General features: G+C 42.9%; 1 protein-coding gene across 3 annotated transcripts in view; it reads left to right on the forward strand.

Annotated features, from left to right (window-relative positions):
- The window catches only part of LOC137322737 (interleukin-5 receptor subunit alpha-like), a 56,605-nt gene that overhangs the window by 23,479 nt on the left and 7,596 nt on the right, over nt 1–25,530 (forward strand). For all 3 annotated transcript variants that reach the window (XM_067985742.1, XM_067985743.1, XM_067985744.1), the window contains 9 exons: nt 1,136–1,287; nt 4,537–4,694; nt 5,839–5,986; nt 18,267–18,387; nt 18,479–18,657; nt 18,773–18,912; nt 20,147–20,288; nt 21,305–21,398; nt 24,819–24,909. In XM_067985742.1, coding sequence (XP_067841843.1) covers nt 1,203–1,287; nt 4,537–4,694; nt 5,839–5,986; nt 18,267–18,387; nt 18,479–18,657; nt 18,773–18,912; nt 20,147–20,288; nt 21,305–21,398; nt 24,819–24,909 — 1,158 coding nt within the window. In that variant the 5' untranslated portion in view covers nt 1,136–1,202. The remainder of the gene's footprint in view (nt 1–1,135; nt 1,288–4,536; nt 4,695–5,838; nt 5,987–18,266; nt 18,388–18,478; nt 18,658–18,772; nt 18,913–20,146; nt 20,289–21,304; nt 21,399–24,818; nt 24,910–25,530) is intronic.

A 25,530-nucleotide genomic window follows, 5' to 3' on the forward strand; every position in this document is an offset into this window, starting at 1 on the left:
TCTGACTCAGAGGCAAGAGCACCAAGACTGAGCGAATGAGAAAAAAAGAAAAGGGCAGAGCGAATTAGAGGGAGAAATGGAGTTAAAGAAGTGAAAGAGGGAATGAGGGACTGGGAGGAATATGGGAGGCTCAGAGAAAGCATGGCAGAGGTAATATGGGAGATAGATTGTAACGAGAGGGAATGACGGACATTGAGCGAGGAGGGGGGTTGAAGACAGTGAGAGCAGAATTTTGAATTTTTAACCCCCCCCCCGCCTCCTGCCCGTCCCGGGGGTTTAAAATTCCCCCCTCGATGGTATCTGCAGGTACTCTGTGATACATTTACGAATGGAATGGGTATGTAACTTACATAGAAACAGGAGTAGGCCATTCAGCCCCTCGAGCCTGCTCCGCCATTTGATAAGATCATGGCTGATCTGTGTTCTAACTCCATTTACCTACCGTTAGCCCATATCCCTTAATACCTTTGGTTGGCAAAAAGCGATCTGTTTCAGATTTTAAATTAGCAATTGAGCTAGCATCTTAATAACGTTTATTACATGTTTATTTCCAACATTAACCATTAATGTTGGAAATGGCCTGGCCTGTTTCAGATATCGTCCATCAGCTTAAAATATTTGGGAAGGACCCATTGGAGTTTGGAGGTCCTCTCATTAGTTTCTTCCAAGTTGGAGGCAATCTGCAGCTCCAAAAAAGAAAATGGTATGAATAGCAACAGATTGTAATTTTTGCGCTGCGGAAGATGGTCACACTCCGGTTTCTGTGACCTCTGTGTAAAGTTAGTACGGTGGTTTCCATATTAATTTCTGTTTGAAGCTTCCTCTTTTTGTGATAAGTCACTTGGTCAGCTTTACCTCAGTGGTAGCATTCTTGCCTCTGAGGTTAGAAGGTTGTGAGTTCAAGTCCCACTCCAGCGACTTAAGCAACTAATCTAGACTGACACTTCAGTGCCGTACTGAGGGAGTGCTGCACTGTCAGAGGTGCTGTCCTTGGGATGAGACTTTACTATACGTAATTCCATTGCAAGTCGTAAGTTAAAGTTTAGCAAAAAGCAATAAAAATGAATTATTTTGAAACTGTGTTTACAATTTTTCTTACAGTTTAATAATATGATATTGCTTTCTTTTGTTTCAGGATGTTTTATTATCTGGCATCTGACCTTATTTCAGAGTAGGCAGTATTTCTGCTGAAGATCTCCATTATGTTCCTACTTGCGTCTTGCCTTGCAGTCTTCTTTGTTTTACCAGTTGCGTTAAGTGATAGCCTAAAGATCCCAGCAAATCTTAGTAAGTATTGCACTTTCATTAGATATAGAGCCTGTTTTTCCATTTTCTTTTAACAATGGTCGCCCCATCTTTTTAGTTCCAATTCCATATTCTTTAATACCCTTACATTCCAAGTCTGTACCTATCTCTCCTTTAAACAGCTCTGTTTACTTATGGCCTTTGGAGCAATGCGTTCCACATTCTCATAAACAAATCTACATTAAAGCTGTCGATGTGCACCTATTAGATTTGCTACTAGCGAACAAGGAATGGGTAATGAGGCAAATTGAGGTAAGGGAACATTTGGACTCCAGCGATCATAAAGTTGTTCATTTTAAGGTTGAAATGAGGACAGAATAGATAATAAAAACTATTAAGAAACGGGAGTTCAGGAGTGCTGCATAAAAGGAATAAAATGGGAACAATTCTTTAAGGAAAAGGATGTGGAAGTAAAATAGGAGAGCTTTAAGGAGATATTTTTTACATTGCAGAAGCAGTTTATCCCAGAAACAAGTCAAGGACAATATAGGAGAGTGAAACGGACGTGGGTGAAAGGGAAGTCATGGTAGGCTTTAGGGAGAAAGAAGAGACCTACAAACCTCAAAGTACAGAGAAGGAACATGGGATAGGGAGAAGGAAAAATCAAGCAGAAGAACACCAAGAACTTGATAAGAGACACGAGGTACATAAAAGGAATATAGCAGAAACTATAATGGATGTTAAGGTAGCATTCACTAAGTATATAAAGAGCAGAGGGATGTTGGATAATTTTAGTGGCAGGGGGGAGGACAGGGAAGTGGTGGAATCATTATTTTGTGACTGTTTGCTACTGAAAAAAGGGTGAGATGCCTGAGTTGAGAGAGGAGTATAAGGGAGAGTGCAGACTGGAAACCATTAGTATTGCGAAGCAGGCTCGAGGAGCCATATGGTCTACTCCTGCTCCTATTTCTTATGTACACCAGAAGGCGTGGTAGAAAGGTTTAGGAAGCTTAAAGTAAACAAAGCTCTGAGCCTTGATAACTTACAGCCAAGGGTGTTGGTGGAGTTGGCTGAAGAGATTTTCAAATCCCCTCACTGACACCCAGAACTGTCAGTCTTGACTGAGTGGCAGCAATCTTGCCTCTACATAAGAAGGTTGTAGTTTCAAACCCCAATCCAGAACCTTGAGGACGTAAGTTAGGCTGATACTTCCATACAGTACCAGGAGAGTGCAGCATTGTCGGACATGCCATCTCTTAGGTGAATTGAGAACCGTGGCTGCATCAGCCCTCTCAGGTGGATGTTAAAGATCTCGTTGCACTATTTGAAGAGGGCAGGGAAGTTCTCTCAGTGTCCAGGCCAATGCTTATCCCTCGACCAGCATCACCAAAAACCAATTAGCTGGTCATTTATATCCTTTCTGTTGTAGGACTTTGCTATGTGCAAATTGGCTGCCACATTTGCTTACATTACAAAATTGACTACACTTCAAGAAATACTTCATTGGCTGTGAAGTGCTTTAAGATGTGAAAGGTGCTATATAAATGCAAGTTGTTTCTTTCTTCAGAGCTCATTGAAATCAAGTAACATTAATTGGATTAGAAAGCAGCAAATGTGTGACCCCCATCTTTATAAAATGAGGGGCAAGGAATGATTCCTCAAATTACAGACCTGTGAGCATTTTCTTAATTGTGGAGAATGCGTTTGAGACTTTCATGAAGGATACCATAAGGGATCATCTGGAAGGACAGGGTCTGATTAGAAAGAGCCACCATGGGTTCATAAGGGGCACAGCATGTCTGACTAATTTGCAGGACTTTTTTGATGAAGTCACACATCCGATGAAGAGGATGAGACAGTTAATGTTATTTTACCTCGATTGCAGATAGGCATTTAACAGTGTCCCATATGACTGATACACAATGGATAGATGGCAAGGTATTCATCTGGACTGATGCATGACTGAAAGGTAGACAGCCAAGGCTGGTGGTGAGGTTTGGGGAGGTGTCAAGAGTGGAAACCAGTTGCCAGTGGAGTCCCACAGGGATTGGTGTTAGAGCTACTACTGTTTGGCATTTTTATAAAAGACTTATCATAGTATCACAGGAGGTACAGCACAGGAGAAGGCAATTCGGCCCATCGTGCCTGTGCGGGCTCTTTGAAAGAGCTATCCAATTAGTGCTATTCCCCTGCTCTTCTCCCATAGCCCTGTAAATTGTTTCCCTTCAATTCCCTTTTGAAAGTTACAACTGAATCTGCTTCCACCACCCTTTCAGGCAGAGCATTCCAGATCTTAGAGGACTGAATATTGACCAAGATGCCTGGGTTTGCAGATAAGACCAATTGGGTGCACTGGCCAATGTCTATAGCCTAAGGGGACGTGAACAACCCAGGTCAATAGCTAAACAAGTGGCGGATGGAATTCAATACCAGTGAGTGTAAAATGATAAGATTTGGTGGAAGAAGCAAGAATGTGGGATATGCGTTATTCAGTAATGTGCTTGAGGTGACAGCAGGAAAGAGATCTGGGGGTTTTGGTAGATAGGTCATTAAAATTGTTGGTTTGGTGTTCTAAGGTAGTCAGGAAAGCAAATGAAGGTTGTATAACTAGGGACGTGTCACATAGTCAGAGGAAATGATTTTGAAGTTATAGCTGGCTCTGTTTACAGGAAAGAAATAGAATTCCTGGAAGGAGTCTAGAGGATTAATACGAGGCTGATTCCTGAACTTATAGGGCTGAGTTATGAAGAAAGATTCTCTACTCTGGGACCTACTCTCATGGAGATTGGAGGAGCATGAGAGGCCATTTAAGATCTTCAATGACAGAATTTGAATCCAGGAAAGCTGTTCTTTTGGCATAGGATTTGAGGAGTGGGGACAGTGAACGATGTCAAAGGAAAATAAGAAATTTAGGCAACTTTTTTTTATTAAGCGGGTGATAGAATTGCGGACCAAATAACCAGTGGGCATGGTGGACCAGAAACCCATAGCAGGTTTCAAAACAGGAATGGATGAATTCCTTTTAGGAAAGGGGATACAGGGCTGTTATTTGCAGAATCCCAGCAAGGACCCTGATGGAAAGTTTGACGGGTAGGTTCTATGGACTTCTCCTGCCCAAAACATTGCTATGTTATGAAGAGTTATGGAATATATAAGCAAAGTATCCAGAAGTACATTCATTGTCTATCAGTGTCTGCTAATGTCAAACAGGAGCCAGAATATGAATTATACTTACACATTTGCAGCTCTTTATATTGTTGCAATTCATTTTTGTTTATTAATTTTAAACAGACGATCTTAATCCACCTACCGACTTCAGGATTATAGACAGACAGCTTGGAGAGCTGACATTTTCTTGGAATGATAGCCTCAGTGAAGATGTAAAGAATAATGCTATTGTTAAATATATATTTGTCTATAAATACTTTGATTCTCACACTTGGGAAAATGTAAGTTTTATTATTTTTTTCTCTCTTTTTATGTTAAAACCTAATTACAATATGTTGTGGTTTATTTGAACATTTGGAACTTTAGTTTGGGGGAAAAAAACTTTGCTTATTTATTGTTTGCCTCCACTTCCCAGAAATTGCCCAGGTTCCCCTCGAAAGATTGGTGGCTAACAACTGCCAAGCTACCATTAATTGCCGCATTCAACTGGCAATTAGGAGACACTTGACATCAGCTAAGAAATGAGTTTCTCTCCGTTTCTTAAATCTTCCCTCCCCTCTCTATCCCCACAACAGCACAATTGAACTCAGCAACTTAACAGCACGAGGGTGTCAAAGCTATAGGGGGTAATTTAACAGGGTGGGAGGTGGGTTTGTATCGATTTCCTGCCCCCTCACCATTTTAGCCATGTGAAATCAGGCACTGGACGGCTGCCCGTCCCAGAGGAGCTGGAACCTAATTAAAATGGCAAAGTTGCAGCTCACGCAGTTTTAACCATGGTCCCAATTAAGGGCCGCACAGATTCAAACCCGCAGCGAAAGCTGGAGGCGGCCCAGGTCCTGGTTACAGGAGACCCAGGTAAGTGTTATTTATTTGAGGTGAGCTCCTCCTGGCCCCACAAGGATACCTTAGGCCTCGTCTTCTCCTCCCATTCCCCTGATCGTGAATGTTTCCGATTCCTCCCCAGTCCACACTTCGCTTCTTGGGGACCGTTTCCCTGGATCTCTGGCAGCGGCCTGCTTCCCGCGGCCCCCTCCCCGAAACCACCACGAATTTTAACTTCCACCTTGCCGGTGTCATTTTTCCCGTCTGCCCCGGGCTGGAATCAGTGTTGGGAAATGCTGAGGAGGCCCAGGAGTTAAAAAGCCCCCCGGGCTTTGGGGGGAGAGATCGGACAGCTCACCGCTCCATTTCGCCCCCCCGCCCCCCCCAGTCCCACCTCTAGTTAAAATCAGGGCTGATATCTCTCTAAAACCAATGGTCCCAGCTGTTCCTGTGGCACTATATCAACCAGACGTGATTTTAAAAGATACTAATATTTCAATTATTTAGTCCAAAAGAGAGCACATAAAATTGCACTTTAAAAATGGTAATGAACTGGACAAAGAACAATCTTCACACTAATTGTTCTAACTTGGATTACAGGATTACAGGCTCATGACAACAACACATACAGAAAAGTTTGAGTTACACAGGGGAGTTTACGTACGAGTTAAAAATGTGCTCCTGGACAAACGGAAAAAAGTGATGAAAGAAAGCAATTGGACTGTTAAGGATATCCAGCCACCACCAGGTATGGCAGCTGTTTATATGTATAAACACATATGGGATAGATAGAAGACACCTTTAATGGAAGGCACTCAATCACATAACCTGTAAGTTACTCGTGTTACTTAACTGTAAAATGCATTCATTGTAAATGTCAGTAGGAATGTAGCCATCTTTAATTAGATTGGTCTGTATATCATCTGTTGCGCGATTCTGATTGTTCCCTCATGTTGAAGAGGACTGGATCATTAGGAAGGATTTTCAGTTCCTCTGGTGCGCCTGCTGATATCTTGGTGAGCCCTGTGCGGGAACCACAGTTTGACGAATGTACGCTCCCAGTCTGGAGCCTCATCTGCCATAAGTGCAAAGAACTTGCCCACTATGATTTTCGACCTGTTAAAATTGACGTGGGCTCGTGCGCCAATTCCCGACGCACGCTTTCAGCAGGCGAGGCCGTGCACCAGAAACGGGCATCCGTACAGTTCGCCCTCACTCGGATTGGTTTCCGGGTAGATTGTCCGCTTAGAGTCAGTCAGTTGCTTCAGCTAGTGCTTTATATTAAAGTTAATGTGCATAGATAAGGTCGATAGTCAAAATCTTTTCCCAAAGGTAGGGGAGTCTATAACGAGGGGGCATAGATTTAAGGTGAGAGGGGAGAGATACAAAAGGGTCCAGAGGGGCAATTTTTTCACTCAAAGGGTGGTGAGTGTCTGGAACGAGCTGCCAGAGGCAGTAGTAGAGGCGGGTACAATTTTGTCTTTTAAAAAGCATTTGGACAGTTACATGGGTAAGATGGGTATAGAGGGATATGGGCCAAGTGCAGGCAATTGGGACTAGCTTAGTGGTATAAACTGGGCGACATGGACATGTTGGGCCGAAGGGCCTGTTTCCATGTTGTAACTTCTATGATTCTATGATTCTATGATTCTATATCACGCACAGGTGTTTGTTTACAGTAGGAAAAATCAGCACACACAAGATAGTGCATTTATCCAGCCTACGTGGCAAAATAAGGGCACACAGGACGGTGATGATGGGAGGGAGGGTGAAAATTTTCAACTAGCACCCATCCAATTTACGCCGGTAAACGAAGCAGCCAACCAGTTGAAAATTGAAAAGACAATTACGCGCCCATTGCCTGCCCGAGGGCTATCCGACGTGATGGTCAGGCGGGTGTTGCAAAGGCGGGCAGTGCCCCACCTGAAACAGGCAGGGGCCTTATTAAAATATTTAAATTAGGATTGTAGGATGCTGATGCCATTTTTGTGTACCAATAAGTAGAGTGTGTGCCGTGCACCCTCTGCCTATTGGTACCAGGTGTTGAGCGGTCTAACCAAAGGTCCTTAAAAAGATCGTGGGAGGCCACTCAGGAAAAGGTAAGTTTTTGTGTTTATTTTTAAAAAGATCTTAGAATGCTCCTCCAGGTCCCACAAAATGCTTCAGATCCTTTGGTAGCCATTCAGTAGCCGAAACCGCAGATTTTTTTCCCCTCCCCTTGTAACAAAGGTAATGCAATAATCGTGGGGGACTTCAATCTACACATAGACTGGATAATCAAATTGGCAAAGGTAGTCTGGAGGACGAGTTCATGGAATGCATTCGAGACAGTTTCCTAGAACAATACATCATGGAACCAACCAGGGGACAGGGTATTTTAAATTATGTACTGTGTAATGAGACAGGGTTAATTAGTAATCGCACAGTAAAGGATCCCCTGGGGAAGAGTGATCATAATATGATAGAATTTCACATTGAGTTTGAGAGTGGTGTACTTAAGTCAGAAACTAGAGTCTTAAACTTTAATAAAGCTAATTACATGGGTATGAGGGGCGAGTTGGCAAAGGTAGATTGGGAAATTAGATTAAAGGGTATGATGGCGGATAAGCAATGGTGAACTTTTAAAGAAATATTTTATAATTCTCAATGAATATAGATTCCATTGAGAAATAAAACCTCCATGGGAAAAGTGATTCATTCATGGCTAACTAAAGAAGTTAAGGATAGTATTAGATTAAAAGAAGAGGCCTATAATGTTGCGAAAAAGAGTAGTAAGCCTGAGGATTGGGAGAGTTTTAGAAAGTAGCAAAGGATGACCAAAAAATTGATGAAAAGGGAGAAAATAGAACATGAAAGTAAACTAGCAAGAAATATAAAAACGGATTGTAAGAGCTACTGCAAGTATGTAAAAAGGAAGAGAGTAGCGAAAGTAAACATTGATCCCTTAGAGGCTGAGACGGGAGAAACTATAATAAGGAATAAAGAAATTGCAGAGACGTTAAACAAATATTTTGTATCTGTCTTCACAGTAGAAGACACAAAAAGCATACCAGAAATAGTGGGGAACCAAGGGGCTAATGAGAATGAGGAACTTAAAGTAATTAATATCAGTAGAGAAAAAGTACTGGAGAAATTAATGGGTCTAAAAGCCAATAAATCCTCTGGACCTGATGGCCTACATCCTAGGGTTGTAAAAGAGGTGGCTGCAGAGATAGTCGATGCATTGGTTGTGATCTTCCAAAATTCCTTAGATTCTAGAATGGTCCTAGTGGATTGGAAGGTGGCAAATGTAACCCTGCTATTCAAAAAAGGAGGGAGAGAGAAAACAGGGAACCGCAGGCCAGTTAACCTGACATCAGTCGTCGGGAAAATGTTGGAATCCATTATTAAGGAAGTGGTAACAGGGCACTTAAAAAATCATAATGTGATTAGGCGGAGTCAGCATGGTTTTATGAAAGGGAAATCATGTTTGACAAATTTATTAGAGTTTTTTGAGGATGTACCTAGCAGGGTAAATAAAGGGGAACCTGTGGATAGAGTATATTTGGATTTTCAAAAGGCATTCAACAAGGTGCCACATAAAAGGTTGTTACACCAGGTAAGGGCTCATGGGGCTGGGGGTAATATATTAGCATGAATAGAGGATTGGTTAACAGACAGAAAACAGAGCAGGGATAAATGGGTCATTTTCAGGTTGGCAGGCTGTAACTAGTGGGGTGCCTCAAGGTTCAGTGCTTGGGCCTCAGCTATTTACAATCTATATTAATGACTTAGATGAAGGGACCGAGTGTAATGTATCCAAGTTTGCTGACGATACAAAGCTAGGTGGGAATGTAAGCTGTGAGGAGGACAGAGTCTGCAAAGGGATATAGACAGGTTAAGTGAGTGGGCAAGAAGGTGGCAGATGCAGTTTAATGTGGGGAAATGTGAGGTTATTCACTTTGGTAGAAAGAATAGAAAAACAGAATATTTTTTAAATGATGAGAAACTATTAAATGTTGGTGTTCAGAGAGATTTGGTTGTCCTCGTAAAAGGAACACAAAAAGTTAGCATGCAGGTACAGCAATCAGTTAGGAAGGCAAATGTCATGTTGGCCTTGATTGCAAGGGGGTTGGAGTACAAGAGTAAGGAGGTCTTACTACAATTGTACAGGGCTTTGGTGAGACCTCACCTGGAGTACTGTGTGCAATTTTGGTCTCCTTATCTAAGGAAGGATATACTTGCCTTGGAGACGATACAACAAAGGTTCAGTAGATTGATTCCTGGGATGAGAGGGTTGTCCTATGAGGAGAGATTGAGTAGAATGGGCCTGTACGCTCTGGAGTTTAGAAGAATGAGAGGCGATCTAATTGAAACATATCAGATTCTGAGGGGGCTTGACAGGGTAGATGCTGAGAGGCTGTTTCCACTGGTTGGAGAGTCTAGAACTAGGGGGGCATAGTCGCAGGATAAGGGGTCGTCAATTCAAGACTGAGATGAGTTGGAATTTCTTCACTCAGAGGGTTGTGAATCTTTGGAGTTCTCTACCCCAGAGGGCTGTGGATGCTCAGTTGTTGAGTATGTTCAAGGCTGAGATCGATATATTTTTGGACTCTAGGGGAATCAAGGGATATGGGGGTCGGGCTGGAAAGTGGAGTTGAGGTCGACGATCAGCCACGATCTGATTGAATGGTGGAGCAGGCTCGAGAGGCTATATGGCTTAATGCTGCTTCTACTTCTTATGTTCTTATAGTCTCACCCCTCCCTTAAGGGCCTGACTTCTGGTTGAACACCATTGAACCATTGAGGACCCGCCAGATTCTCACTCCTTCACTGACCCCCGCATCCGCCCCCCCCCCCCCAACCCCCAAGTGGTGAGCTGCCTGTGAGCGCCCACTGAGCTCTGATGGCTTGCCTAAAATAATCGCGATGACGCCCAACCATGAAAATGGTTCAGGCCTCTTGGCGGAGCCATTGGATGGGCGAAGTGCATGTCCTGCCTACCACCTGCCGAAGTGCTCTCCGGTTGACAATCACCCCTGGTGTGTCTATAGAATGATAGAAACATGGAAAACAGGAGCAGAAGTAGGACGTTTGGTCCTTCGAGCCTGCTCCGCCATTCAATATCATTTTTAAAAAATTTGTTCGTGGGATGTGGGCTTCGCTGGCAAGGCCAGCATTTATTGCCCATCCCTAATTGTCCTTGAGAAGGTGGTGTTGAGCCGCCTTCTTGAACCGCTGCAGTCCGTGTGGTGAAGGTTCTCCCACAGTGCTGTTAGGAAGGGAGTTCCAGGATTTTGACCCGGCGATGATGAAGGAACGGCGATATATTTCCAAGTCGGGATGGTGTGTGACTTGGAGGGGAACGTGCAGGTGGTGTTGTTCCCATGTGCCTGCTGCCCTTGTCCTTCTAGGTGGTAGAGTTCGCAGGTTTGGAAGGTGCTGTCGAAGATGCCTTGGTGAGTTGCTGCAGTGCATCCTGTGGATGGTACACACTGCAGCCACAGTGCGCCGGTGGTGAAGGGAGTGAATGTTTAGGGTACTGAATTGGGTGCTAATCAAGTAGGCTGCTTTGTCCTGGTTGGTGTCAAGCTTCTTGAGTGTTGTTGGAGCTGCATACATCCAGGCAAGTGGAGAGTATTCCATTACACTCCTGACTTGTGCCTTGTAGATGGTGGAAAGGCTTTGGGGAGTCAGGAGAATACCTAGCCTCTGACCTGCTCTTGTAGCCACAGTATTTTTATGGCTGGTCCAGTTAAGTTTCTGGTCAACGGTGACCCCCAGGATATTGATGGTGGGGGATTCGGCGATGGTAATGCCGTTGAATGTCAAGGGGAGGTGGTTAGACTCTCTCTTGTTGGAGTTGGTTATTGCCTGGCACTTGTCTGGCGCAAATGTTACTTGCCACTTATCAGCCCAAGCCTGGATGTTGTCCAGGTCTTGCTGCATGCGGGCTCGGACTGCTTCATTATCTGAGGGGTTGCGAATGGAACTGAACAGTGTGCAATCATCAGCAGCTGAAGATGGTTGGGCCTAGGACACTGCCCTGAGGAACTCATGGCTGATCCTCTATCTCAATACCATATTCCCGCTCTCTCCCCATACCCCTTGATGCCTTTTGTGTCTGTCTAGCTATCTAGCTCCTCCTTAAATATATTCAGTGACTTGGCCTCGACAGCCTTCTGTGGTAGAGAATTCCACAGGTTCACCACACTCTGAGTGAAGAAATTTCTTCTCAGTTCAGTCCAAAATGTCCTACCCCGTTTCCTGAGACTGTGACCCCTCGTTCTGGTCCCCCCCCCCAGCCGGGGGAAACACCCTCCCTGCATCCAGTCTGTCTAGCCCTGTCACAATATTATATGTTTCAATGAGATCCCCTCTTATTCTTCTAAACTCGAGTGAATAGAGGCCGAGTCGACCCAATCCCTCCTCATACGACAGTCCTGCCATCCCAGGGATCAGTCTGGTGAACCTTCGCTGCACTCCCTCTATGGCAAGTATATCCTTTCTTAGGTAAGGAGACCAAAACTGCACACAATACACCAGGGGTGGTCTCACCAAGGCCCTGTAAAACTGCAGTAAGACATCTTTGCTCCTGAACTCAAATCCTTTTGCAATGAAGGCCAACATACCATTTGCCTTCCTAACTGCTTGCTGCACCTGCATGTTTGCTTTCAGTGACTGGTGTACAAGGACACCCAGGTCCCTTTGTACATCAACATTTCCCAATCTATCACCATCTACATAATACCCTGCCTTTCTGTTTTTCCTTCCGAAGTGGACAACTTCACATTTATCCACATTGTACTGCATCTGCTATGTATTTGCCCACTCGCTCAACTTGCCTAAATCGCCTTGAAGCATCTTTGCATCCTCCTCGTGACTCACGATCCCACCTAATTTTGTGTCGTCAGCAAACTTGGAAATAGCACATTTGGTTCCCTCATCCAAATCATTGATATATATTGTGAATGGCTGGGGCCCAAGCACTGATCCCTGCGGTACCCCACTAGTCACTGCCTGCCACCCCGAAAAAGACCCATTTATTCCTACTCTCTGTTTCCTGTCTGTTAACCAATTTTCAATCCATGCTAGTATATTACCACCTATCCCATGTGCTTTAATTTTGCACACTAACCTCTTATGTGGGACTTTATCGAAGACCTTCTGAAAATCCAAATAAACCACATCCACTGGTTCTCCCTTATCTATTCTACCAGTTACATCCTCAAAAAAACTCCAGTAGGTTTGTCAAACACGATTTCCCTTTCATAAATCCACGTTGACTTTGTCTAATCCCATTGATATTTTCTAAGTGTCCTGTTATCACACCCTTTATAATAGTCTCTAGCATTTTCCCTACTACTGATGTTAGGCTAACCGGTCGGTAGTTCCCTGTTTTCTCTCTCCCTCCTTTTTTAAATAGTGGGGTTACATTTGCCACCCTCCAATCTGCAGGAACTGTTGCATAATCTATAGAATTTTGGAAGATGTCAACTAATGCATCCACTATTTCCATGGCTACCTCTTTTAGTACTCTGGGATGCAGATTATCAGGCCCTGGGGATTTATCGGCTTTCAATCCCATTAATTTCTCCAGCACTTTTTTTTTTACTAATACTAATTTCCTTTAATTCCTCCTTCTCACTAGTCCCTTCGTTCCCTAGCATTTATTTGAGTCCTCTTCCGTGAAGACAGAACCTAAGTATTTGTTTAATTGCTCTGCCATTTCCTTGTTCCCCATTATAAATTCTCCCGTTTCTGACTGTCAGGGACCATCATTTGTCTTCACTAATCTTTTTCTTTTTACATACTTGTAGAAGCTTTTACAGTCCACTTTTATGTTCCTTGCAAGTTTGCTTTCATACTCTATTTTTCTCCTCTTAATCAATCTCTTGGTCCTTTTTTGCTGAATTCTAAACTGCTCCCAATCCTCAGGCTTGCTACTTTTTCTGGCAACTTTATATGACTCCTGTTTGGATCTAATACTATCCTTAATTTATTTTGTTAGCCATGGTAGGGCCACTTTTCCTTTTGTGTTTTTGCGCCAGAAAGGAATGTATAATTATTGCAATTCATGCATTTTTTTTCCTTAAAAGTTAGCCATTGCGTATCCACCGTCATGCCTTTTAATGAAGCTTCCCAATCTATCATAGCCAGCTCACTCATCATACCTTCATAGTTTCCTTTGTTTAGCCGGCCTATGAGAATGTTAGGGGCACAGGGGACGGGCACCACTAATTTTCGTGGGCACCAGTACTTTAGCGGAAACCCTGCAGAAATGGTGGTTTCCAGTGAGTGTTTCCACTGATTATAAGGTGGGTGGTATGGAAAGTCTAGGTCTTAAGCTGTGGAATTCCCTCCCTGAACCTCTCCGCCTCTCTCTCCTCCTTTAAGATGCTCCTTAAAACCTATCTCTTTGACCAAGTTTTTTGTCACCTCTCCTTATATCTTTAGCTCGGTGTCAATTTTTGTATGATTACCTTCCTGTGAAGCACCTTGGGATGTTTTACTTTGTTAAAGGCGCTATATAAATGCAAGTTGTTGATGCTTTATTGATTGAAACTGCAATTTACAAACAGTCTAGGAATAGCCAAGTTGTGCAGAACTCCTCATTGTGACATCTTGATGTTTTTAGAATCTACAAGGACAAAAAAATGAATAGGGTAAAATCACGCTGTGCAAGTTCATGCATTCATAATGAGATTCCTTTGTCCTTTTTTTAAATGAAGGCTTTAAACCTATTTAAAGTAAATGCCTCTGTTAAAATCGCACACAGAAATTTCATAGTAACACATTAAATGTTTGTATGCTAGTGCTGCACAGTCTAACTTCATCCCAGAAGGGATATGTGACTGAAATGGTATATTTGGGGCTGGCTCTTTCACGGTGAGGGAAAAGAAACAGTAGGAATGATTGTGATTTATTCCTTTCACTTTAGAGGGGTGATTAGCAAAAAAATTCTTTACGCAGAAGATAGTTAAAATCTGCAGTTTTCTGCCACAAACCATTTTTGGAGCAGTGAGCATAACTTTTTTTTCAAATAGGGAACTGGATACTAGCTTGAAAAAAAGAGGAATATTAAAAGATATGGAGTGTAAGCAGGAGAGTGGGTGTAGACTGGTGGCTTATGTATCAGCACAGACATGATGAGCTAAATGGTCTCTTTCTGCACTGGAACATTTGATGATTCAATGAGAAGTCTACCTCAAATTGGAAACTCTCAGCATCACTGCCAGAAGTACTGACTTTGAAACCACATCCTCCCACAAAAGGTCGCCTCAAGTGTTCACTTGATGCCTCGGCATGTCTACCCAGTCAGTAGCTGAATCCTAATGACCAGAAAGATCTGGTTCACTCCAGTCTCTTTGGTGAGTTGGCTGATCTCTGCTGAGACTGCAGTGGGATGTTAAAACTGCCCTCTGCTCCATTAGGTGTCCTGGGCCAACATTTATCCCTCAACCAATATCACTAAAACAGATGATCTGGTCACTATCACACTGCTGTTTGTGGGACCTTGCTGTGCGCAAATTGGCTGCCGCGTTTCCTACAACAGTGACTACACTTCGAAACATAGAAACATAGAAAATAGGAGCAAGAGTAGTCGATTCGACCCTTTGGGCCTACTCCGCCATTCAAAATGATCATGGCTGATCGTCTAACTCAGTTCCCTGTTCTCGCTTTTTCCCCATACCCCTTGATACCTTTAGCATTAAGAAATATATCTATCTCCATCTTGAATACATCTAATGACTTGGCCTCCACTGCCTTCTGTGGTAGAGAATTCCACAGGTTCACCACCCTCTGAATGAAGAAATTTCTCCTCATCTCGGTTCTAAATGACATACCCCGTATCCTGAGACTGTGACCCCTGGTTCTGGACTCCCCAGCCATCGGGAACATCTTCCCAGCATCTAGTCTGTCTAGTCCTGTTAGAATTTTATATGTTTCGATGCGATCACCTCTCATTCTTCTAAACTCTAGTGAATATAGGCCTACTCGACCCAATCTCTTCTCATACGTCAGTCCTGCCATCCCTGGAATCAGTCTGGTAAACCTTTGTTGCACTCCCTCCATGGCAAGGACATCCTTCCTCAGATAAGGAGACCAAAACTGCACACCATACTCCAGATGTGGTCTCACCAAGGCCCAGTACAACTGCAGTAAGACATCCCTGCTCCTGTACTCAAATCCTCTTGCAATGAACGCCAACATACCATTCGCCTTCCTAATTGTTTGCTGCACCTGAATGCTCGCTTTCAGCAACTGGTGTACAAGGACACCCAGGTCCCGTTGCACCTCCCCTTTTCCTAATCTATCACCATTCAGATAATAATCTGCCTTTCTGTTTTTACAACCAAAGTGGATAAACTCACATTTATCCACATTATACTGCATCTGCCATGTTCTTGCCCACTCACCCAACTTGTCTAAATCACATTGGAGCCCCTTTGCATCCTCCTCACAGCTCACATTCCACCCCTTTGTTTCGACTGCAAACTTGGAAATGTTACATTCCGTTCCCTCATCCAAATCATTGATATACATTGTGAATAGCTGGGGCCCAAGCACTGATCCCTGCGGTACCCCACTAGTCACTGCCTGCCACCCGGAAAAATGCCCGTTTATTCCTACTCTCTGTTTCATGTCTGTCAACCAATTCTCAATCCATGCCAGTATATTCCTCCCAATCCCATGTGCTTTAATTTTGCACACTAACCTCTTGTGTGGGACCTTATCAAAAGCCTTCATTGACTGTGACGTGCTTTGGGATGGTCCTGAAGTCACGAAAGGCGCTATATAAATGCAAGTTCTTTCTTTCTTAGGTTAGGGAGGGGAAAATCAGTCAGAATTCAAAATCAGTCAAATTGCTTTACAATACCCTCTGCTCGAAGTGTTCAGTGTGGATTTTGGCTGAGGACTGGAATCTGTGATGCCCCATGATCAAACACCCTGCTGTCATTCATGGTCATGACTCACACATTAAGAATTGCCACTTGGATGAGGTGCTGGAGGGTGGGCAGAGCCTGCGTAACTATATCCCAACATAAGGAAGTGTCATCTGGACTGGAACTAAGAAAATATGACTCGGAAAACAAAAAAAAAGCATGATAAAGTGACGTAAATTGTATTACGGCAACACTTGGGGTAGTAACTTGACTAGAATGACTCCTCTCTCCTCAAGTAATACAAGGTTTGCAAACCTCTTTTTGTAGTCAGTACCCCTTAAATACTACGGTCCTGTAATTCTGCAGGGGTTCTACCGGTCTCCCATGGTTACGCTGTTTCCCTGGGAGGGGTTCTGCCAGTCTGTGCAATAAAATATTAGGGCTGCTAAAGGAAAACACTATTTAAATGGAAAGAAAAATTAAGTGCACTTTCACTACTCATAGGCAAATAAAAACTGAACCAAACAGAAAATGCTGGAAACACACAGCAGGTCAGGCAGCATCTGTGGAGAGAGAAACAGAGTTAATGGGGGTGATTTTACCCCCCAAGAACGGGTGGGTTGGGGGTGGGTGGGAGTTGAAATAGTTGTTTTTTTGGGTCGCGACCACAGAATTTTCAGACTTTGCATTCCCAGTGAGAAGCCTGTACTTTTACGCGCCGACATTAAACCCAGGTTGCGGTCGTGACCCAAAAAACAACTATTTTCAACTCCCAACCCACCTACTCTCGGGGGTTAAAATCACCCCCAAAGTTTCAGGTCGATGACATTTCACCAGAACTGGAAGATGTCAGAGACGAGCAGCTTTTAAGCAAGTACAGAGCCAGGGAAAAAGGGGGCAGGGAATTGAGAGTTTTAGATCTGATCTTATTTTAAGCCCTAACATTTTAAAACATATGCTGTATTGCGAATCTTCAAGAAGAAAATAAGGTTTTCAAAATAACAGAATTTCATAACACTGCAAGCTGGGAAACCATTATGTAGTTTTGTGAAGCAGAGTTAAACATTTCCAGCTGCTATGTACATTTTTAAAAAAAATCTCAGACTGCCAGCATTTCCTGGGAAACTTGTCCCCTGGGACCGACCAATTTTGTTTGTTTTTGGCCCGTGCACTACAATGTTAAAGCAAAATATCTGGGGTTGGTGGCTGGGGAAGGGAGTACAACATGTTGTGGAGGGAACAGGCCAGGGTTGAATAATGAAGGTGTGACAGTGTAAAGTCTGCTGGAGATTATCTTCGTTATCTTGGCAGATTAGAGAGTATTTATGCAAAAGAAATACATGGGACAGAGACTATGTTAAGGTAAGTTGTGTATAGTCTTTGGAAGCAGGCAAGGTAGCTTTTTCTCATTCTGTTATTATGTAGTTAGGTATAATCAACACTCAAGAAGTTTGACACCATTCAGGACAAAGCAGTCCACTTGATCGGCAGCCCGTCCAACAACTTAAAAAATCTAATCCCTCCACTATCGGTGAACCATGGCTGCATTGTGCACTATATACAGGATGCACTGCAGCAACTCACCAAGGCTTCTTCGACAGCCCCTCCCAAATCCGCGGCCTGCGCCATCTAGAAGGACGAGGGCAGCAGGTGCATGGGAACACCATCACTTCCAAGGTCCCCTCCAAGTCACACACCATCCTGACTTGGAAATATATCGCCGTTCCTTCATCGTCACTGGGTCAAAATCCTGGAACTCCCTTCCGAACAGCACTGTGGGAGAACCGTCACCAGACGGACTGCAGCGGTTCAAGAAGGCAGCTCACCACCACCTTAAGGACAATTAGGGATGGGCAATAAATGTTGGTCTTGCCAGTGATGCCCATATCCCGAGAATAAATAGTTTTTACAAAATCCTACAAGGTAAAAGGAGGGATCTGGAAAATTCATGTTAATTCTCCTGAACTACTCAAAAGTTTGGAACAGCATTTTTAGTTCTGTACTGCTATTATATATATTAGATTTAATTTTACAAGTGAGAATATCTTTTTGTGCTATGATTTTGTTTAAAAAGATCTGTGGACTGAAATGTTTTTTTTAAATGAACCACTGATATGACAACATGTTTTATTTAATATCCTGTTTATTTTATTAATGCAGGTGTTGAAGAAACATCGGTTTTCAACTTTTCATGTCTTGTGTATGACATTTCATACGTGAATTGCACATGGAATATTGGCAACAAAGCACCAAGTGACACACAATATTTAATGTATTACAGGTAAGTGTGAATGTGGGTATGTAATAAGTTAAAATGCCTCCAAATTTGTTGATAAATTCTTTACATTAATTGCATATATTTTCCCTTTAAGACAGGATCAAAACACCATGAGATGTACTCAATATTTTACGGATGTGCAAGGGAGACATGGCTGCCACATTGATCAAGGCAGAATTGACCTTGAGGAGAATGTCCTAATTTGTGTCAATGGATCAAGTCGTTCTGCAACAATTCTGCCATATTATATAGAGTTTGACCCACAACATTATGGTACGAAATAGCCCCTTTCCGAACGCAATGTATTTTTCCCTACACTTGTTGGATTGTTGCGCTGCTCATTGCAGTAAATGTTCAATTGACTGGTTTTCATACCCTTGACTTTCAGAGATGTACAACCCACCAATAAATGTTGAGGTCTTACCAAATAGGACTGTGAAATGGGACAAGCCTCCAGGTTATGCTATTAACAACGAGTGCTTTGAATATCAACTGAAAGTCACAGATTTGTCTGACAATTTTATTGAGGTAAAGTATATTTATTTCTTGTTTCACTCTAAAATCAGGCAAGCTGGGTGGGAGTGAAACTCACTCTTGTGAGTCTCTAACGATTGACATTTAAAAAAAAATCCATCTTTGAGTTTACGGTCTATTTAAGTAGAGATTACAGGTATAATACCCCTATTGTATTAAAGTAGAGCTGATTTCACAACACAAGTGACAACAATTAGATTGCGACCATTACTTGTATGCATGAAAGCCTGAAAAATGAGAGATTGCACTTGGCATTGAATCACACTCAAAGGGAGCGTAGATCGGATGATTGGGAGCAGAATTCAGCGTGGCTGATTTGCGCAGCTCCCAAATTTTCCGGCCATTAATCTTAATGGCCAGCAGATCAGGTGCACTGACCTCTGCACTCTTTTCTCCAATCTGTGTTGCCGAAGAGCAACATTCCACAGAGTTTCGCAAATTAGAAATACATAGAATTTTACAGCACAGAAACAGGCCATTCGGCCAACAGGTCCATGCTGGTGTTTATGCTCAACACGAGCCTCCTCCCACCTTACTTCATCTCACCCTATCAACATATCCTTCTATTCCTTTCTCCATCATGTGCTTATCCAGCTTCCCCTTAAATGTATCTGTGCATTCCATGTGGTAGTGAATTCCACATTCTAACCACTCTCAGGGTAAAGATGTTTCTCCTGAATTCCTTATTGGATTTATTAGTGACTATCTTATATTTATGACTTCTAGTTTTGGACTCCCTCACAAGTAGAAACGTCTTCTCTACGTCTACCTTATTGAATTCTGTCCTAATTTTAAAGATCTCTATCAGGTCACCCCTCAATCTTCTCTTTCCTGATAGGATACAACTATCATAGAGTCATAGAGTTATACAGCACGGATAGAGGCCCTTCGGCCCTTCGGCCCATCGTGTCCGCGCCGGCCATCAGCCCTGTCTACTCTAATCTAATACCAGAACTATCAGTTCTGGTATCAGTGGTAGGGCATATAACATCAAACTGGAACTTGTACCAATTTTTTAAAAAATTGGTACAAGTTCCAGTTTGATGTTACTGTTTGAATTAAACCACATTTTTAAAAAACTGATTTAATGCACATTCAACAAATTAAAAGTTTTATTCTCCAAGTATTAACCAGGGAAGGTATAAGCGATGTATGGTGTGTTTTAGTACACACAAAAATAGGTGAAGATTCAACGAGTACTTGCATGACTAATTGTTTGTTTTTTCAGCTGATATCTGTCAGTGGCGAAACAAAATATATTCTTGTAAACAATGACCCAACAAGACGATATTCGGTGAAAATAAGAGTGATGTTAAAGCATTGCAAAGAGACTAAGTTCTGGAGTAACTGGAGCAATGAGGTTTTTATTGGTAAGGCTCTTATGTTTTTCCTTTAAGCTCTGTTAACTGTTATGTCCAGTTGGGGTGCTCCCCATATTCTCTGTTTTGTAGCACAAATTGAAAGTTTTGAGGAAAGGAAGCTTCCCACCATTAGATGCCAGAGGGATTGTGGCATAATTTGTTTTGTCTCCATACCCACTCGTTTTTGCAGCTTGAGTAGGGCGGTACGGAGACAAAAATAATAAAGCTAAACTTGCCACTGACTTCCACCCCCTCCCCTCCCTCCCTCAACCGAAGCCTGTTCAAAATGATTTTTGAGCAGGCATAAATGTAGACAGCCAATGCTCCTGCCGGAAACCAGCGGCAGGACCACGGCAAATTGACCCGCCGGCTTCGTTAATATAGTTACATTGTTATTGCCTTTGGCGTCCCCGTAGGCAGCAGACTGGTCACCTCGCTGGTCACGGGAGCTGCAAGATCAGCTGACTTAAATGCTGGCTGAGGGCCTGAGGAGAGACTGGGTTGGCAATCAGGGAGCGGTTTCAATCCTGCTCCTCCTGACTCCACGATAAGGTAAGCTTTTAAAAAAAATAACTGGAAACTTACCTTTCGGGTGGCAGCCTGCAGCGGTCCCTTTAAGGACTGCTGAGCGCCAATTGAAACTGACCGCTGTATGCACGGCACAGGCTGCAGTCATTCGCAATGCAGCTTCGCAAAGGGGCCTGAAACAGGCATTGCGTTGGGCCTACCACCAGTTTCAGGCGCACAGTCTACGAAGGAGTCCTAAACAATATGGCACTTCTGGCACAGAATGACTGCGCGCTCTCCACCTGCCATATTGGACTGTTGGGCACCTGTTTTACGCCTGTAAAACGGATGGAGCCAATCCAATTTCTAGGCCCATTTCTATGAACGTGTTCATACTGATCAGGTTTAATATATGTACTATTCTCATTGCATTTCAGCTCCTTATTAAGCAACTTTCGTGCCTTTTTAAACAATGAATATCATTTGTGCCCTATACTAACTTCCTTGCTTATTTACAGAACCTAAACACCCATTTAATGTAACTTGGACACCACATATATTTGCTTTGATTGCAATACCGATAGGGCTGCTTCTACTGATTGCGTTCAGAAGGTAATTCTACATTCCTAAGTTTTATTGAGTTGTAAATAGTTTCAGGTTTTTCACCCCTCTGACCTTGAAGGCACACTCACATTGGGGCTCGTCTCCATAGGGTTCCAGCAGCCCCACGGTGCCTTGTTAAAGTCGACAACCGTGAAATTCAATGGGGGTTCCTCCAGTTCATTGCCACAACTTTGGCCTGAAACAGGCAGAATCCCCAGAGAAGCAGCTAAAATGGCTGCTCATGCTTTTTCTCTGGGGCCTCGCTAATCTCCTGCCAAAATTACAATGGGAGATGGGGTTGCCAACCCTCCAGGATTGTCCTGGAGTCTCCAGGAATTAAAGACTAATCTCCAGGGCACTGCTGCAAGCAACCCAGGAGAAAAACCACAGGGGCATTAAAAGAATTGTGTTTGTAAAAAAAATTTTCTTTCGACACTTTTGTTTACTAGTTATTAAAATATTGGACATGGGAGAAAAGTTGTTTGACTAACAGTCAGGAATCATCCAATCGGGTAATGAGGAGTCTATTCGTTTTCCAATTGGCCGTGCGAAGGCGGTGCCCCACGAGTATGGCTGACCAATGGCAGGTGTGTGGGGGGGCGGGGTGAGGTGGTTGGAGGCAGGAGGTCATGTGATGTCACCTCCAGGAATATGTCCAATCAGAGTTGGCAACCCTAGTGCGAGACCCGGAGAACGTCTGTGGAATTTCAGGGGCGATATTTTTAACCTGTGAGCCTCGATTGTGGGCGTTAACAGTTTTATCAAGAGGAGGAGGAATCACAGCTGAGCTTGATCTTGTCCTTACTTGATGTCCATGCTTATGCACTTTCCAGCAGAGGTCAGTACTAACAATTAGGAGCAAGAACCCTGGCTGTTTTTTTTTTGATTCCCCTCATTAGCTTGGGGAACCTGAATCCAATTTTAGTGTCTCAGCCACCACTGAGAACAGCCAACTCCCAGTGAAGATCATTGATCAAACTGCTGCTTTCCTGATCTGGATGACTGGATATCATACTGCCTTGATAATTTACCTAATGATTTCATTTCTTTTTTTTCCCCCTTTTCCTTTACTTCCCAACCCAGTTTGTCCAAATCCTCGGCCTTTGTTCGCAATCAGCTGAGTTCACTCAGCAAGTTTCGGTCCATTTTCAGCTAGATCTCGAGATAAGAACATCAAATGTGATACGACAAGAAGCAATTTGCTCCATCGAGCCTACTCCTGCCCCTGGATATGTACAATTTGTCCCCTCATGTACTTATCCAGTCCATTCATTTTCTTGAGGAAGGCAGCTAAGTAGATAAAACTGTGGCATGTTTTCTCCCTGTCTCCCAAGGGTAACCAAACAAAACTCAGGAATATTAATCCTGATTTACAACCAACTTGACAGCTCCAAACAGTTGCATTCCACAAAGGATCGATCCTGGAGTGTAGGAGGTTTAGGGGTGATCTTATAGAAGTCTATAAAATAATGAGGGGCATAGATAAGGTAGATAGTCAAAATCTTTTCCCAATGGTAGGGGAGTCTATAACGAGGGGGCATAGATTTAAGGTGAGAGGGGAGAGATACAAAAGGGTCCAAAGGGGCAATTTTTTCACTCAAAGGGTGGTGAGTGTCTGGAACGAGCTGCCAGAGGCAGTAGTAGAGGCGGGTACAATTTTGTCTTTTAAAAAGCATTTGGACAGTTACATGGGTAAGATGGGTATAGAGGGATATGGGCCAAGTGCAGGCAACTGGGACTAGCTTAGTGGTATAAACTGGGCGACATGGACATGTTGGGCCGAAGGGCCTGTTTCCATGTTGTAAACTTCTATGATTCTATGATTCTGATCCCAGCAGATCATGAACCCTGGTATCCGAAAACAGCATTTGATCATCTTAGACAATCCTTATAACCTTCACTCCCATTTTTCATTGCCTCAGGTCTGTTCCATCTATCTGTGAGGGGAAACTGTTGTCTAAAACAAAGTTACTAATTGGCTAAGCTTTCACCACTCTTTTTTGTTGCCTCTGATTTTCTACATTGCTTCTGGGATATTGAAATCTCCAAAGATTATCAAATTGTGATTCCCTGCAGCCTCACATTCTTTACAACAGCGACTACATTTCAAAAAGTACTTCATAGGCTGTAAAGTGCTTTGGGAGGTTCTGAGGTCATGGAAGGCGCTGTATAAATGCAAAACTCTCTCTCTTTCTCATCTTACTATTTGGTTCTTGATACGGTCAAAAAGCAGTCGTAGTTTTTACTTCGTTGCCATTATCAGTATTCAGTCCTAACCAGAATGCTTCAACCATCATGTTTTTTTCTTCTAGTATTCATCCTTTCAAAAGCTGTTATCTCTCACCCTCATTTCTGTGTTTAACAGATCTATCTTAGTGAAATATTCGGTATCTTCTCAGTTCCATCTCTTGTGCATCTTCTGCTTGCAGCCATTTTTCTGTGATACGAATACAGTTATTATTTGCAATAGCTGCACATATGCCTCTAATTCCAGTAGATTTATTTTGCTTTGCCAATTTTCTCCCCTCACCTCCTCTTCTGAAGATGCTGACTCCTTCCTGGGTTACAGTTCTATGGGTCCCAGTCTTCATCTGGCCCATGACCAAGAGGCCATGAACCAGATAGTGGGTTTCACCAGACCGTTACATTGTGAGGCATCACATTTGACCCCAGATCTGTGGTCAACCAACATCCTCATATGGGCAGTTGTAGAAGGGATCATTGGATGCCAATCAAGAGTGATAATCCTGGCTGGTTTTCTCTTTCCTAACCCAGGGGCACTGAGACCAGTTATAGTGCCAATGCATGAAAGCCTGAGCTAAGCCCCTCTGCTCAGAAAATTCTGCCCTTGTCTGAAAGAATACTATTGAACTAGCAATAGTGAAGCTGATGGAAAGTCTGTTCCCATGGAGTAGTGTGTAAACCATATTACTTTAACTTGCATTTAAGATTTATGTTAACACAAAAAGGGGTGGATCTCGACTTTGTGCGATAGTGTAAAACAGATGATAACGAGTCAGCAGCCCGTTTTACATCTCTCCCGTTGACTTCATTGGAAATAAAAATCGGGAGAGATGAATAACAGGCTCCTAACTCGCTATCACTTGTTTTACACCATCGCACAAAGTCATGATCTACCTCAAAAATCTCTTCTTTATTTATATGCAAAATAGTTTAGATAAGATATGGAGATGCCGGTGATGGACTGGGGTGGACAAATGTAAGGAATCTTCCAACACCAGGTTATAGTCCAACAGTTTTATTTGAAAATCACAAGCTTTCGGAGCTTTCCTCCTTCGTCAGGTGAGGAAGGAGGAAAGCTCCGAAAGCTTGTGATTTTCAAATAAAACTGTTGGACTATAACCTGGTGTTGTAAGATTCCTTAGTTTAGATAAAGTGGATTTAATTAATGTGTTTAACATCGCTTAGGTACAAACTGTTGGAAGTTATATCCAAACCAATCCCCGATCCTCAAAAGAAGTTCAAAGAATTGTTTGAGGAATACAATGGTGATTTTCAGGTAGGCAGGCACTAATGAAATGCTATATGCTTTATGGACAGACTTACCTGCCAGAAATTCAAATGGGAATTGTCTGATTATTTGAGTCTAATGTTGCATTTTGTGTTTTCTATAGAATGGAAAAAGTGAATATCATCAATAATTTATTTTCAAGCATGCAATGTAGATTGTCAAAAAAGACTTACCCAGTGACTCATTTTTACAAAGTAACAGGGGTCAATGTGGAAGGTGCTAAATACATGCAAGTTCTTTCTCACTGTCGATGTTTCATCTGAGAATGAATACTGAGACATTGATGATCCAAGTGGCAGAGAGCTTCAAGGTTCAAACATTTCACTGTTCGTGTTCAACAAAATAGAAATGAAGCAACTGGGGGGAAAAGATGTTGGGGGGGGGGTAAATGTTCGTCTTTGCTGCATGGGTGGCAATCTAGCGGAAAAGATTGCCCACCAGCTGCCCAATTTACATCCTATTGATCAGCATATAGGGTGGATTGATAATCAAGGATGATTGAGTTGTTATAGCACTCCAGATGAGATGAGAGATAAAGTACAGAGTTCACTCACTCCACACCAGAATTCCACGTTGCCTTTGGAAAGCTAGGGAAGTGATTTATGGGCT

Source organism: Heptranchias perlo, chromosome 6, assembly GCF_035084215.1.
Source record: "Heptranchias perlo isolate sHepPer1 chromosome 6, sHepPer1.hap1, whole genome shotgun sequence".
In the NCBI taxonomy this organism is placed as follows: Eukaryota; Metazoa; Chordata; class Chondrichthyes; order Hexanchiformes; family Hexanchidae; genus Heptranchias; species Heptranchias perlo.